The sequence below is a fragment of the Hemibagrus wyckioides genome, linkage group LG19, assembly GCF_019097595.1.
Source record: "Hemibagrus wyckioides isolate EC202008001 linkage group LG19, SWU_Hwy_1.0, whole genome shotgun sequence".
NCBI lineage: Eukaryota > Metazoa > Chordata > Actinopteri > Siluriformes > Bagridae > Hemibagrus > Hemibagrus wyckioides.
The window spans coordinates 5,792,731-5,807,280 of record NC_080728.1 but is presented as its reverse complement, the minus strand read 5'-3'; the positions used below and the strand labels follow the sequence as shown (position 1 = coordinate 5,807,280).

The following is a 14,550-nucleotide window of genomic DNA, read 5'->3' as shown; positions in this document are numbered from 1 at the left end:
TGATTGGCATTTATGACAAGATTCGAGGTTATTTATTTGTCAGATACATATTATATTAATGTGATTTAATGTAGTGAAATGGTTTTGCTTATAGTGACACATCCCACAGTGCAACAACAAACAGAACCAACAGTGAACTAAGGATATTTTCACACATAAAAATAAAATGCGTTGAATATAATAAAATATGATAGATACATAGTGAAGTACAGTAGTAATGTAATGAGGACAATTTTTCCCCATAGTGTGTGTGTGTGTGTGTGTGTGTGGAGGGCAGTAGGAATGAATAATAATAGACTAAAATGTGGAATCAAGGAGGATTTGGCAACCGGGTTTATCCCTCGTTGGTTTCGTTTCACGTTAAAAGCTTCATCAGTAGGAGTATGCTTTAGCTCTGTGAATTCCAAATCTTTTCAGTGATCGATTCAGCTCTCCAAAGAGTCGACTCTTTTAGCTCTCAAACGCCTCCATACCATTTTCCACCAAAGGTTCTTTGATCATCGCCAGTCTATCGCTAAAATGCTAGGGAAATCTTCATATATCTTCTGGTTACCAGAATCATGTCAAATTTAGCACTGGGTATGAAAAATAAACTAACATCAGATATTATTAATATATTTATTCAGCCGTCTTCTTGTCCGGTTCATCTCTAACCTAAAAGAGCCGACTCAAAGAGTCGACTCTATTGCGAATGAATCATCAGTTGATAAGGTTGCATCGCTTGTTTCGGCCGACGCTCGGGAAGTGGAGCTAATAATGGTGGAGGAAGTCAGTGTTATTAAGGTAATCTCGGATTGTCTCGGGTGTGTGGAGTATGAAGACCTTCTGAAGAAGCTGGAAGTTGATGATGTAGAAAACGTTATCAAGAACAGTGACGTTTTCACTGTTGTACAACAAAACAGGAGCAAAAAAATCCTGGTCACTACTAAAATCAGGCGCTGCAGAATCAGAGAGTGCCAGGAGACTTGCACTGACCTGCATCTTTGTAAATATGGACTTCTGGGACAATGCAACACGTAAGTTTAGAATCATAAACCATATACCTATATAATAAGGACATGATGACTTAATAACTTTAAATGACAGATCTGGCAAATATCCAGACTTAAAAACACGTGACACTGAGTGTTCTGATGTATGTTTTAGGAAATCATATGACGTGTTATTTAGATATGTACTATGAAAATGTAAATATTTTTATATATCTATATATATGGTAATTACGCTTAAATCTATCAGTGTAACACTGTTGTACCTTTTATTTGATTACAAAACACATTATACAAAGTAGTGCAACTGTACTCTGGTGATCTTTTGTGTTGTAAACAAATCCTGTCAAGCCAAGGCGACGATTCATTTTTGTCACTCTTTGTACACCCCTGGGTGTATCACTACCATACACACACACACACACACACACACTTCTAATGCCACATCATGTCATTTCACAGTCTGAAGAGCACTTCCATTTTGCATTGCATTCTCTCATTTCTTTCATACTTTTCTTCCACAGACCAAGGTGTAAATACGGCCACAGTCTGAAGACGGAGCACAATTCCAGAGTTTTACGTGAACACGGCTTACAAGATCTGAACAAAGATCAACTACGTGTGCTGTTGCTACAGAATGACAGCTCCCTGTTGCCCAACGTAAGCCGAACACACTCATGAGTCATGAAGCCAGATGCGTTTTAGATCATTTAGTACACTGACAGAGTGTTAACACCGTAGCTATTTGTTGGGTGGAGAAGAGATGGTGACGATACTTAACCTTTGTTTTGTTCTGGTTATAATAACAAACTTCAGATCGTTCCTCAAACTTTAAAACAGGTTGTTTTAATAACTCTAACAGGTGAGGTTTAGTTCCTGATTAATTAAGAAATACCAGATTGTAGCATTAATTCATTAACGAGCACGACTATTTTGGAGGTTTTTTTGGAATTAGACTTAGCATTAAGGGGTTTGTTTCTTGTTTTTTGAAAGTTAGTAAGGCCACTAACTCCAGCTTAGGTCATCATCATAATCATCATCATGAAATCATGATCATTTCATCTCTGATTTCAGGTCTGTGTCTCATACAACAAAGGCAGTGGTAATTTTGGCAACTGTCCTGATAAGGAGGCCTGTGTGCGTCTCCATGTCTGCGAAAGGTACATCCGAGGACTGTGTGATGGCAGTGAGTGTAACCGATGCCATGATTTCCACGAGCCTCATCCAGTGAAAACACTGCAGGCCAGAGGAGTAGCCAGTCAACTGATAGGATCTCTTCTGCAGATCTATCAGAATATTCTGACACTAAAAGACCATAGAAATGCTCAGGATAAACATGGTGGCAGGAGCACGGAGTACCCTAAATTTCAGCAACCCAGTAACAGAGCCAAAGAGCCCTTAGAAAGGAACAGAGGTAAACACTAACATGCTCACTCTTGATGTGTTGCTTTCATATACAAGTGCATTGGGTTGTTGCTTATAAATTGCATTAAAAAATGAATCACGTGTGCACCATGGTATATACAGTATCTCATAAAAGTGAGTACACCCCTCACATTTTTGTAAATATTTTATTATATCTTTTCATGTGACAACACTGAAGAAATGACCCTCTGCTACAATGTAAAGTAGTGAGTGTACAGCCTGTATAACAGTGTCAATTTGCTGTCCCCTCAAAATAACTCAACACACAGCCATTAATGTCTAAACCGTTGGCAACAAAAGTGAGTACACCCCTAAGTGGAAATGTCCAAATTGGGCCCAATCAGCCATTTACCCTCCCCGGTGTCATGTGACTCGTTAGTGTTACAAGGTCTCAGGTGTGAATGAGGAGCAGGTGTGTTAAATTTGGTGTTATCGCTCTCACACTCTCTCATACTGGTCACTGGAAGTTCAACATGGCACCTCAGGGCAAAGAACTCTGAGGATCTGAAGAAAAGAATTGTTGCTCTACATAAAGATGGCCTAGGCTATAAGAAGATTGCCAAGACCCTGAAACTGAGCTGCAGCACGGTGGGCAAGCCCATACAGCGGTTTTACAGGACAGGTTCCACTCAGAAGAGGTCTCGCCATGGTCCACCAAAGAAGTTGAGTGCACATGCTCAGCATCATATCCGGAGGTTGTCTTTGGGAAATAGACGTATGAGTGCTGCCAGCATTGCTGCAGAGGTTGAAGGGGTGGGGGGTCAGCCTGTCAGTGCTCAGACCATACGCCGCACACTGCATCAAATTGGTCTGCATGGCTGTCTCCCAGAAGGAAGCCTCTACTAAAGATGATGCACAAGAAAGCCCGCATACAGTTTGCTGAAGCAGACTAAGGACATGGCCAGAACCATGACCTGTGGTCCAATGAGACCAAGATAAACTTATTTGGTTCAGATGGTGTCAAACGTGTGTGGCGGCAACCAGGTGAGGAGTACAAGGACAAGTGTGTCTTGCCTACAGTCAAGCATGGTGGTGGGAGTGTCATGGTCTGGGCCTGCATGAGTGCTGCCAGCACTGGGGAGCTACAGTTCATTGAGGGAACCATGAATGCCAACATGTACTGTAATATACTGAAGTAGAGCATGATCCCCTCCCTTCGGAGACTGGGCCGCAGGGCAGTATTCCAACATGATGACCCCAAACACACCTCCAAGATGACCACTGCCTTGCTAAAGAAGCTGAGGGTAAAGGTGATGGACTGGCCAAGCATGTCTCCAGACCTAAACCCTAAGGTGGGGGTCTAAGATCCACCAGCTCTGTGATGTCATCATGGAGGAGTGGAAGAGGACTCCAGTGACAACCTGTGAAGCTCTGGTGAACTCCATGCCCAAGAGGGTAAAGACAGTGCTGGAAAATAATGGTGGCCACACAAAGTATTGACACTTTGGGCCCAATTTGGACATTTCCACTTAGGGGTGTACTCACTTTTGTTACCAACGGTTTAGACATTAATGGCTGTGTTGAATTATTTTGAGGGGACAGCAAATTGACACCGTTATACAGGCTGTACACTCCCTACTTTACATTGGAGCAGAGTGTCATTTCTTCAGTGTTGTCACATGAAAAGATATAATAAAATATTTACAAAAATGTGAGGGGTGTACTCACTTTTGAGATACTGTGTGTATATACACTGCATGTGATCTCTCTCTCTCTCTCTCTCTCTCTCTCTCTCTCTCTCTCTCTCTCTCTCTCTCTCTCTCTCTCTCTTACAGTTATTGAGATTTGCCGGTCATTTATAAGAGGAACCTGCAAACACGGAGGTACATCTATTATTATATTAGCTGTCGTATAATCCAAGATTATTCCTACATTAGGTCTTCTTCATTCTGTCTAATTTAAACCATAATTCTTTCCAAAACTGAATCTAAATATTATACGGTTTTGTATTGCATTGTTTTAATTCTTTGTTCCTGATATTTTTTTTTAGCAAAAAAAATTCCAGTTTAATTGCCAGGTTTTCCCTCATCTTTGCACAAATAGTATTTTATAATTGTATTGCATGGTACTAGTGTATAGCATCTGCGAGTGTTCAGTTAAGCCAAAAGGTATTTACTGTAGTATGATTAGGCATGCCATTTCTAGCATCTTCCAAATGGCTGTTTTCCTGAGGGTTTAGCCTACAAATCCTTCATGGGTTTATTGATTATGGCCTGAAGTAAATTGTAGACCGGAAGGGACATAGACATATGGTGATTTCAGCAGGTTTGGGTTTGAGGTGACTGGTGGATGAGGATGAGGTTTGGGTGACACACAGACACACAAATAATACAACCTAACCACACCTAAATACAACATTGATGTAAAACTGAATTTCTTAGATTAGATTGCTTTGTCATGCGTGGGCTATAACCAGCATCTATCTCTTCTGACGCTCAAAGCAGCAAGAAGGAAAAATCTCCACAGGAGAATGAAAACTAGTCCAGTGAGGCATGGGGATATTTTTTATTAACCTTATACAGAACTGTCCCAGAATTCCAGACAAATACTCTCTCATTTGATTTCTTTTCTGCTGCGTTAATGACATGGGATGGTGTGAAAGTTCACATCCCTGATGTCACATGATGAGTTTCATGCTGCGACTCTGAAAGCTTAGCCAGGTTCATGTTAGAGTGACAAGTAATCACCATCAAGACTAAAGTACCAAACACTGTTAGATAAGTTCACCTTATTTCACAAAAATAGCTAACTCTACAAATAACTGTGAGACCTGCGATCACATTCTCATTACAAACATGTACACGCTGTTTTGAACAAAGGTCCTAATAGGATACAGTGTCATTGAACCTCCAGCATGAAGTAGTTTATTTATCTAACGTTTGAGTGGTGAGGGAGGAAAATGAGGACATGGGAGGCAGGCAGGTTCAAACCAAGTGCTTTCCACTTTTCACCATTTAACTAAACACACACACGCTCGTACACACACACACACGCTCGTACACACACACAGCTCAGCAGCGTGTTTATTTCTTCGCCCTCCAGCGCTCAGCCACGCCTCTGCTTCCACAATTTACTAATTAGAGATCATCTTTCCTGACACTTATGTTTATTGCAGATAAATGCTGTCGTGTCCATTTTGGCCTTCCCTATAAGTGGGAGTTGGAGGTGGATGGGGTTTGGATCGATTTACCTGACAGGGAAGTGATAGAAAAAGACTACTGCGATCCAGCCAAGATCCACAGGTGTGTAAGAAATGTTGTTTAGTTACCTTTTAGTGTCATTTTCAATTTGACATGGTGTTTGCGACAGCCTTTTATGTGAATGCAAAAGAAAAAAACAACTGTATATAAATTAGAATGCATGTAATCACCCTCATTAAACCTTTTCAGTGGTACAACTTCGAACTTTCAAATGGACTTGATTGGGAATGTGTGCCATTGATCTACACCAGATAGTAAATAATAGTGAGGGAGCGGTTAATATAGCAAAATTATTTATGAACAAAATCTGTAATAGTAAAACTGTTAATGTGAAGCCCCCAAATTCGTTCGAATGCAACCAAGTCATCAGGAGTTTCAAAAAGAGCTGAATAGGGTAAATATGACTGGTTAAGGATGGCGTAATAGAGAAGCAACCAAAGACAGAAGAGTAATGCTGAAGAAGCTGAACAGATCCAGAGTTCAGATGGGAGATGCTGTATAAAAAGAAATCATTTGTAGTCTTTCCAGTGTGTAATACTTGTCCTGGGTTTGGAAAGAAATAAGGAGATAGAAGACATCTCAGAAGGGCTATTAATTAGCCACTACATTTAATCACTTTGCATTGGTCTTATTTTACTCTATACACACACACACTTTTCCTCAACCCCCTCTCTTCACAAACCAATGCTGAACCATGCCCCTGCCCCATACACTCACATTATACTTGTGTTTTATTTTCTGTGTGTTTTGAGGCTATGGACATCCTCACTCTTCTTTGCCTGTTCTTTCTTGGTAGTGTTGGCGGTGAGCCTGTGTGGTTTGAGACAATGAAGCAGGGAGAACACAGGGTGCGGCGTCTCTCTACAGTGTCTTCAGTGATTGATCCCAGCTTCAGCCACACTACCAGATGGATGTGGTATTGGGAGGATGAGTATAATAAATGGATCCAGTATGGATCAATTGTAAGTTAAAAGCTTCTGCTTTCTCTCTGTTTTTTTGTAGCAGTTTCTTTATAGATGTTATAAAACAACCCAGGGAAAAAACTACTATTAATGTTAATGTTGAGCTAAGCAGCCAGTCCCTCCAGAATCTTCCAATATTGTGGTTGTGGAATTGTTCTGCAATTCAGACAAATCTCTCTTCCTTTCACGTGTGTGTTACATGAGTTTAGCTTTCATAGAAAGTCATTACATATGTTTTTTCACTGGTGGGAGATGAAAAGAATAATCTTCACCAATTCAAGTAGTTTTCTGCAAAAAAAAAAAAAAAGCACACATCTGCAGCCAAATCAAACCCTCTGAATGTATTCTTCTGTCTGTGATGTACTAGATGGCTGTGCAGCATTCTATGCACTGGAGTGTTTTTTTTTAATGAACATTATATTTTCTCTGCAATGTTAGAAGGAGATGCACAGGCTGTCCTCCATCACCTGTGAGGAGCTGGAGAAAAACTATCTCCACTACTTGGAGGACAACAGCCATGACGTGGTTAAATTCACTGCTGGTAAACAGTGTTACGAGCTGAATTTCAAAAGTATGTTCACGCACTACATTTTGCTCGAGTAAGTTTCGGTACTATGTGGATATACTGTCTAATATCCTGTATATTTAAAGCTATGAAGCAGAGGAATGAAACGAGTAGCACAGAGAGAGCTGTCAGACGACGGCCGTTGTTTGTTTCTCTTTTCGATGTCCGGATTGCTAGAACCAGGTAAGAAAATATATCATGTACATCACACACATACTAACTGCTACAGTTTATAATCGGGAAAACCTGAAATTTTCTCTCTGAATTGACGTCTCTTTTTATTCCTTTTAAGCGGAAGAGGTCCAAACTCCAGCTGTTATACAGGTGTCCCAGGTTTCTGGGATAAATCTGCCGTACCTGAATCTGGATTTCAGGTACAATGAGAGACCCAGTTAAAAGTTTAAAAATAATTTGTACATAAGCTTGTATTTGATCTATTCGTTCCTCTGCTTTTAATTACAGAGAGTCTTCCTCGACTCCTCTCAGAAGGACTATGTCAGGGTACAAGAACATTTCTACAAGACTATGAAGGATTTTACCATCCTCACCATCGAACGAGTCCAGAACAAGGAATTATGGGAGGATTTTCAGACGTGAGTAAGATTTCAGGCTGTTGTTAATTTCTCCTTCGTTTCACTTAGTTTGTTAGTTCAGGTAGGAACATAAATATAGCTGGAAAATATCTTCTACACCAATCAGGCATTACATTCTGAGCAGTGAATAAGACTGATGATCTCATCATGGCACCTGTTAGTGGGTGGCATATATTAGGCAGCAAGTGAACATTTTGTCCTCAAAGTTGATGTGTTAGAAGCAGGAAAAATGGGCAAGCGTAAGGATTTGAGCGAGTTTGACAAGGATCAAATTCTGATGGTTAGACGACTGGATCAGAGCATCTCCAAAACTGCAGCTCTTGTGGGGTGTTCCCGGTCTGCAGTGGTCAGTATCTATCAAAAGTGGTCCAAGGAAGGAACAGTGGTGAACTGGGAACAGGGTCATGGGCGACCAAGGCTCACTGATGGACATGGGGAGAGAAGGCTGGCTCGTGTGATCCGATCAAACACACGAGCTACTGTTGCTCAAATTGCTGAAGAAGTTAATGCTGGTTCTGATAGAAAGGTGTCAGAATACACAGTGCAGGACTTTTTTGGCAGCAAAAGGGGAACCCACACATATTAACCAGGCGGTTATAATGTTATGCCTGAATGGTCGTCTTCTTCTTCTTTCGGCTTTTCCCTTCAGAGGTCACCACAGTGAATCATCTCTCTCCACCTATCCCTATCTTCTGCATCCTCAACACTTGCACCCACTAGCTTTATATCCTCATTTATTACATCCATATACCTCCTCTTTGGCCTTCCTCTTTGCCTCCTGCCTGGCAGCTCCATGTCCAACATTCTCCTACCAATATACTCCCTCTCCCTCCTCTGGACATGTCCAAACCATCTTAATCTGGTCTCTCCCTAACTTTGTCCCCCAAATGTCCAACATGAGCTGTCCCTCTGATGTACTTGTTCCTAATCCTGTCCATCCTTGTTACTCCCAATGAGAACCTCAACATCTTCAGCTCTGCTACCTCCAGCTCTGACTCCTGTCTCTTCCTCAGTGACACTGCCTCTAAACCATACAGCATGGCCGGTCTCACCACTGTCTTGTACACCTTCCCCTTGATTCTTGCTGAAATTTTCCTATCACAGAACTCCTGACACCTTTCTCCACCCATTCCAACCTGCCTGCACTCGCTTCTTTACCTCTTTTCCACACTCTCCATTACTCTGGACTGTTGACTCCAAGTTCTTAAACTCCTGTATCTTCTTGACCTCTTCACCCTGTAATCTTACTGTTCCACTTCCCTCCCTGTCATTCACACACATGTACTCAGTCTTACTATGACTGACTTTCATTCCTCTTCTCTCCAGCACAAACCTCCACCTCCACCTGCTCCCTGCTCTCACTACAGATCACAATGTCATCTGCAAACATCATTGTCCAAGGAAACTCCCGTCTGACCTCCTCTGACAACTGGTCCATCACCATAGCAAACAGGAAGGGGCTCAGAGCCGATCCCTGATGCAGTCCCACCTCCACTCTGGACTCCTCTGTCTGGCCTACAGCACACCTCACCACTGTCCTGCTCCTCTCATACATGTCCTGCACCACTCTGACATACTTCTCTGCTACTCCTGACTTCCTCATACAGTACCACAGCTCTTCTCTTGGCACCCTGTCATACGCTTTCTCCAAGTCTACAAACACACAGTGCAACTCTCTCTGACCATCCCTACACTTCTCCATCAACATTCTCAGAGCAAAAATTGCATCTGTTGTGCTCTTTCTGGGCATGAAGCCATACTGCTGCTCACAAATTTCCACTACCTTCCTTAACCTTCCTTCCACTACTCTTTCCCATAGCTTCATTGTATGGCTCATCAACTTTATCCCCCTATAGTTGCTGCAGCTCTGCACATCACCCTTATTCTTAAAGATCGGCACTAATACACTACTTCTCCATTCCTCAGGCATCTTCTCATTCTAAAACCGTTAAACAGACTAGTTAAAAATTCTACTGCTGCCTCTCCTAGACACTTCCAGACCTCCACCGGGATGTCGTCAGGACCAACTGCCTTTCCACTTTTCATTCTCTTCAAAGCCTTCCTGACTTCATCCTTTCTAATCTTATCTACTTTCTGTTCCACAGAGTTCACCCCTTCTACTCTTTTTTTTTTTTTTTCCCCCTCTCATTTTCCTCATTCATCAGCTCTTCAAAGTACTCCTTCCATCTCCTCTGTACACTCTCCTCACTTGTGAGCACCTTTCCATCTCTATCCTTAATACCTCTAACTTGCTGCACATCCTTCCCATCTCGATCCCTCTGCCTAGCTAACCTGTACAAGTCCTTCTCTCCATCTCTAGTGTCTAACCCAGTGTACAACTCATCATACGCCTTCTGCTTGGCCTTAGACACCTCTCTCTTCACTCTGCGCTGTAACTCCTTGTATTCCTGTCTATTCTCTTCAGTCCTGTCCATGTCCCACTTCTTCTTGGCTAACCTCTTCCTCTGACTACTATCCTGAACTTCCTCATTCCACCACCAAGTCTCCTTGTCTTCTTTCCTCCTTCCAGATGACACACCTTTCTTTATGCCTGAATGGTATATATACATATAGCTTGTAGTGGAAATATTGAGAAAATAACACACTGGTAGGCATGGGCAAGAGTAAAAAAGGTTACAGTTTTACTGTACTGCTGCACAACAGGATCCAATGCTCTCCGAGAAATCTCAAAGAGGGAGGGCTTCGATCATTTGTTATACTTGTATATTAGTTTTATACTAATATATAATATATATTAGTTTTTATAGACATCTTTCAAAACCAGAGATTTAGGAAAAAATTAACTAACTCCTTATAAGGTAACAAAAATATTCCTTACCTTTGTCTTTCTTAGATAAGCATACTTTTTAGTTTTTTTCTTTCTTCATTCCTACACTATCAGTTGACCTTGCTTAGCTGCACCCCCTGTTCTGACCTTGGCACAACAAATCTACATTCTACTTTCTCGCTGCATCAGTTATACAACACAAAAATATTATAAGACTAAGAGGAAAAACCTTAAACATAGAACGCAATAATTGAAATTAAACGTAGTGGTGCAGATATGAAACACAGTTGTGGATGTAACCATGCTTACATCCGTAACTGGCAGTGCATAATAAATATGAAGAACGTTGTGAGTCTACAAAATGGTGTTAATAGCTGTAATAGTGCAGTGTGAGAGTGTTATCACCTGTCACACACACTGAACTATTGTATAATGTGATTGCGAATGGTATGAATGATCTCCTGTAACGTTCTCTGTGACAACAAAGTCCTTTGGAGAATGAACTCTGTAGCGTGTGATAGAGCGGGTGAGACGGATTGTCCATGATGGAGAGCAGTTTGTTCAGTGACCCCCTGTTCCTCACTGACTCAAACGTCTCCAGTTTGTGAACAATGATGGATCCAGCCTTGTGAATTAGCTTGTTAATCCTGCTGGCATCCCTGGTGCTGATGCTGCTCCCCCAGCAGACCACAACAAAGTAAATGGCACTCGCCAAAACACACTGGTTGAAGATCTCCGGCATCTTGTTACAAACACTGAAACATCTTAGAGTCTGCTCATTCCTCTGCTCATTCCTTTCTTGTATTCAGTGTGGGTCCTCCAAGTTAGTCTGTCGTAATATAAGTGGCAAAGTATATAGCAGTTAATATAAGAAAATCTTAAATAGAACACAAACATTCGAAGATACATTCGAAGGCCTTCCTTAATCCTCTAGCATGAGGCTTAAACACCCTTGTTGAAAGTTAAAGAAATAAGTGTATTGTTAACATTATGCTACATCGATGAGACGGCATTGTTACGTTCAGGAGACACCGTCTGAAGAGGAACCCGGGCTCGAACCCGGATCTTTGTGGTAGTTGCGATCACCTGCGCTCAGTTTATCAGACCAACAAGCAGGCTAAATTAGAAGCACTGCTTTATTAACACTACTAAAAGAGAACACTGGACAAATACAATGTGATTAACAAAACGTAGCAATAACATGGGAACCTGGAAACATAATGACGTCTGACCGAACAAAAAACAATGACTGACAAAGACAGATACAAAGGACTGGTGTGTATATAGGATAAAACATTAGGGTAAATAGGGAACAGGTGAAAGCAGAATAATAGGAAGGGCGTGGCACAACACATGGGGGAATACAGAAACAAACTGCAAGCTATGGTGAACTGCCTGCCAGCACTCCCTCCAGTGGACTGACAGGGAACTGACCCAAAGGCTCCTGACACATTTGCAAAGAAAAGTATTTAGCACCTATCGTACATTCATTTTGCTACTGGCATTATTTAAGCTGTATGTGCCTCAAAATAAATAATATTAAAATAATACATATAAGATACAATATGATGATGTCAGCCAATATACATATATGTAATTTATAGCCAGTTTTTTCACAGCAACCACTGGATCTGTTTAACTTTTTCCTACTGTCGTCTTGTTGCTCTCTTGTATTCCCAGGAAAAGAGCACGAATGAAAAAAGCAAACAGCCACAAGAAATACGGCGAGGGAGAGCGTCTGTTATTCCATGGCACCAGCACCAAGAACATTGAAGCTATATGTCGCCAGAACTTTGATATGAGAGTATCTGGAGTCAACGCGACAGTTTATGGGCAAGGTAAGAAAGATAATACTCTGGATTCTTCACCTGAACCTGTGGTACAGCATGCTGCCATAACTAACCTGTGATCTGAATATTAGTCAGGAGTATGACATCATGCTGAATTTTGCTGAAGGTTATAAAAAGTAATTTAGTGACAGAAAACATGTGGACAAGTTTTCAGAGGTTATTTACAGACACTGATATCCAACCAGGGAATTAGAATTTAATCAGACTGTACTTTGCTCCACCATGCTGTCAGATAGTGAAAAGGCTATGATCATGTATTGATTTTTTTTATTTGATCTGTTTCAGGAAGTTACTTTGCCAGGGATGCGAAGTATTCCAATGATTACGCAGACGACTGTGGTGAAAGATCCATGTTCGTATGCAGAGTGCTGGTTGGACAGTACACTAAAGGCTTGTCGTATTACCGCAGGCCTCCGGCTAAAGACACAGCAGGGAATCTTTATGACAGCTGTGTAAATGATGTACACAATCCTAGCATTTATGTCGTGTTTGATCGCTCTCAGGTTTACCCAGAATTTCTGATTACTTATGAGAAATCCAGATTTCCTAATGTTATTCAGTCTTCTATTTTTGATGATGTCTTTGATGTGAGCCGAAGAGCAGGGAGTGTGACTAGCACAGGCTCATCTCACAGCATCACCTCTGCTTCAGCTAGCACAGGAGAGACGTTAGCCGCCACGAGCATGCCCAATGCCTTGCATTCACCAAGTCCAGTTAAATATGTCTTGTCAGATTTTGTCAGCAATGTTACAATGATTGCAGACAAACTAGATGTAGACTCTGCAGCTCCGAAAAGTGAGCTGTCAGTTCACTCAAAGCCAACTCAGAGTTTAACGTCCCTCAGCAGGTTGCAAAAAGAGTCTTCTATTTTTGATGATGTCTTCGATGTGCGCCAAAGAGCAGAACGTGTGACTAGCACAAGCTCATCTTACAGCATCACCTCTGTTTCAGCTAGCCCAGGAGAGACGTTAGCCACTGCGAGCATACCCAATGCCTTGGATTCACCACTAAGTCCAGTTGTCTTGTCAGATTCAGACAGTGATTTTGAGATGGTGATTAAAGACGCAATAGTTGCGGCCCATGCAGCTCCGATAAGTAAAAGTCCGGTAAGTCCATTCGCATGTTTTTCAGATGAGGCCAAGATCTTTCAAGCTTCTTCTACCACTTACTTTTCAGAGATGGAGAGTAAAACCCCCATTAAAACCAGTTCGGCTCATAAGCAGTCGCTTGACGTCTTCGATGACATCTTTAACGTGAGCCAGGCAACAAGTGTGATTAGCACACGATCACCTCAGAAGGAATACATCACTAGTTCAGCTAGTGCAGGAGAGGAATCCTGTATCTCAAAGCCAGCTAAGGGTTTGGTGAGCTCAACTGGGTTGTCAGGAAAGCCATCTCAGGACCTGCTTACACTGGAGGAAATTCCACTTTCCTCTCAGTCAAATGATCAGCTGCTGATCTCGGTTAAGCCTAGCGTAACAGATAGTAGTATACGCTATAAGATGAGGCCAGACTTGGTCACTAAACAGAGATCTCCACAGCAAGATTCACCTGCAGCTCAAACAGGAGTTCCAGCCAACTTTTCCCATCCACTTTTATCCACTACACCAAGTTCTGGAGCTAGAAATCTCAGCACCAATGCCTCTTCCCCTGGCAGTCATTCAGCAAGAGAAAGCAAGATCTCGGCAATGTACACACCCAGTTCCTCTTCATCTAATAAGCAGTATCGCTCTGATGGCTCCTTATCCAGTTCTTCAGCTTCCTTTTATGAAAGACAGCCTTCTGCTCTCTCCAGTATACAAACTCCTTCAAAAAGCGTGAGCCCTCTACAAGCGTCACAGCAGAAGAAAGATTTAGGAGCTCAAAGTGAGCAGAAACAAAAGTGTAGGCTGCAGTGATTTAATTTAATTGCGTGCTTTAAAAGGCGAATGAGGCTTTTATAGCATGTTTAATACTGAATGAATGGTTAAATTAATATTTGATTGAAGTACTCATTCGTTTCATCGTAAACAAGCATTGATTTCAGACTGTGCAATTCATTCTTCGGTAAACTACCATAATTGCTGCTGTGTATGTCTTACAAATGGAATGTATAAAGACATGAATAGCCTCTTGTCAGACTCGCTGTAAAGCCAGACAAGTTGGCAGCCACTGGAATAAGAAATCTTCTGGATAAAT

The 14,550-nt window shown here is 41.7% G+C and overlaps 1 protein-coding gene across 1 annotated transcript; it reads left to right on the top strand.

Annotated features, from left to right (window-relative positions):
• The first annotated feature begins 681 nt into the window (after positions 1–681).
• LOC131369795 (protein mono-ADP-ribosyltransferase PARP12-like) lies at positions 682–14,549 on the top strand. The gene is made up of 12 exons (XM_058416654.1): positions 682–1,016; positions 1,514–1,649; positions 2,064–2,403; positions 4,190–4,237; positions 5,530–5,656; positions 6,411–6,576; positions 7,015–7,147; positions 7,228–7,324; positions 7,434–7,515; positions 7,604–7,734; positions 12,203–12,360; positions 12,658–14,549. The coding sequence occupies exons 1-12, from the start codon at positions 757–759 to the stop codon at positions 14,268–14,270; spliced, it is 3,291 nt and encodes a 1,096-aa protein (XP_058272637.1). The 5' UTR covers positions 682–756; the 3' UTR covers positions 14,271–14,549.
• The last annotated feature ends 1 nt before the right edge of the window (position 14,550 follows it).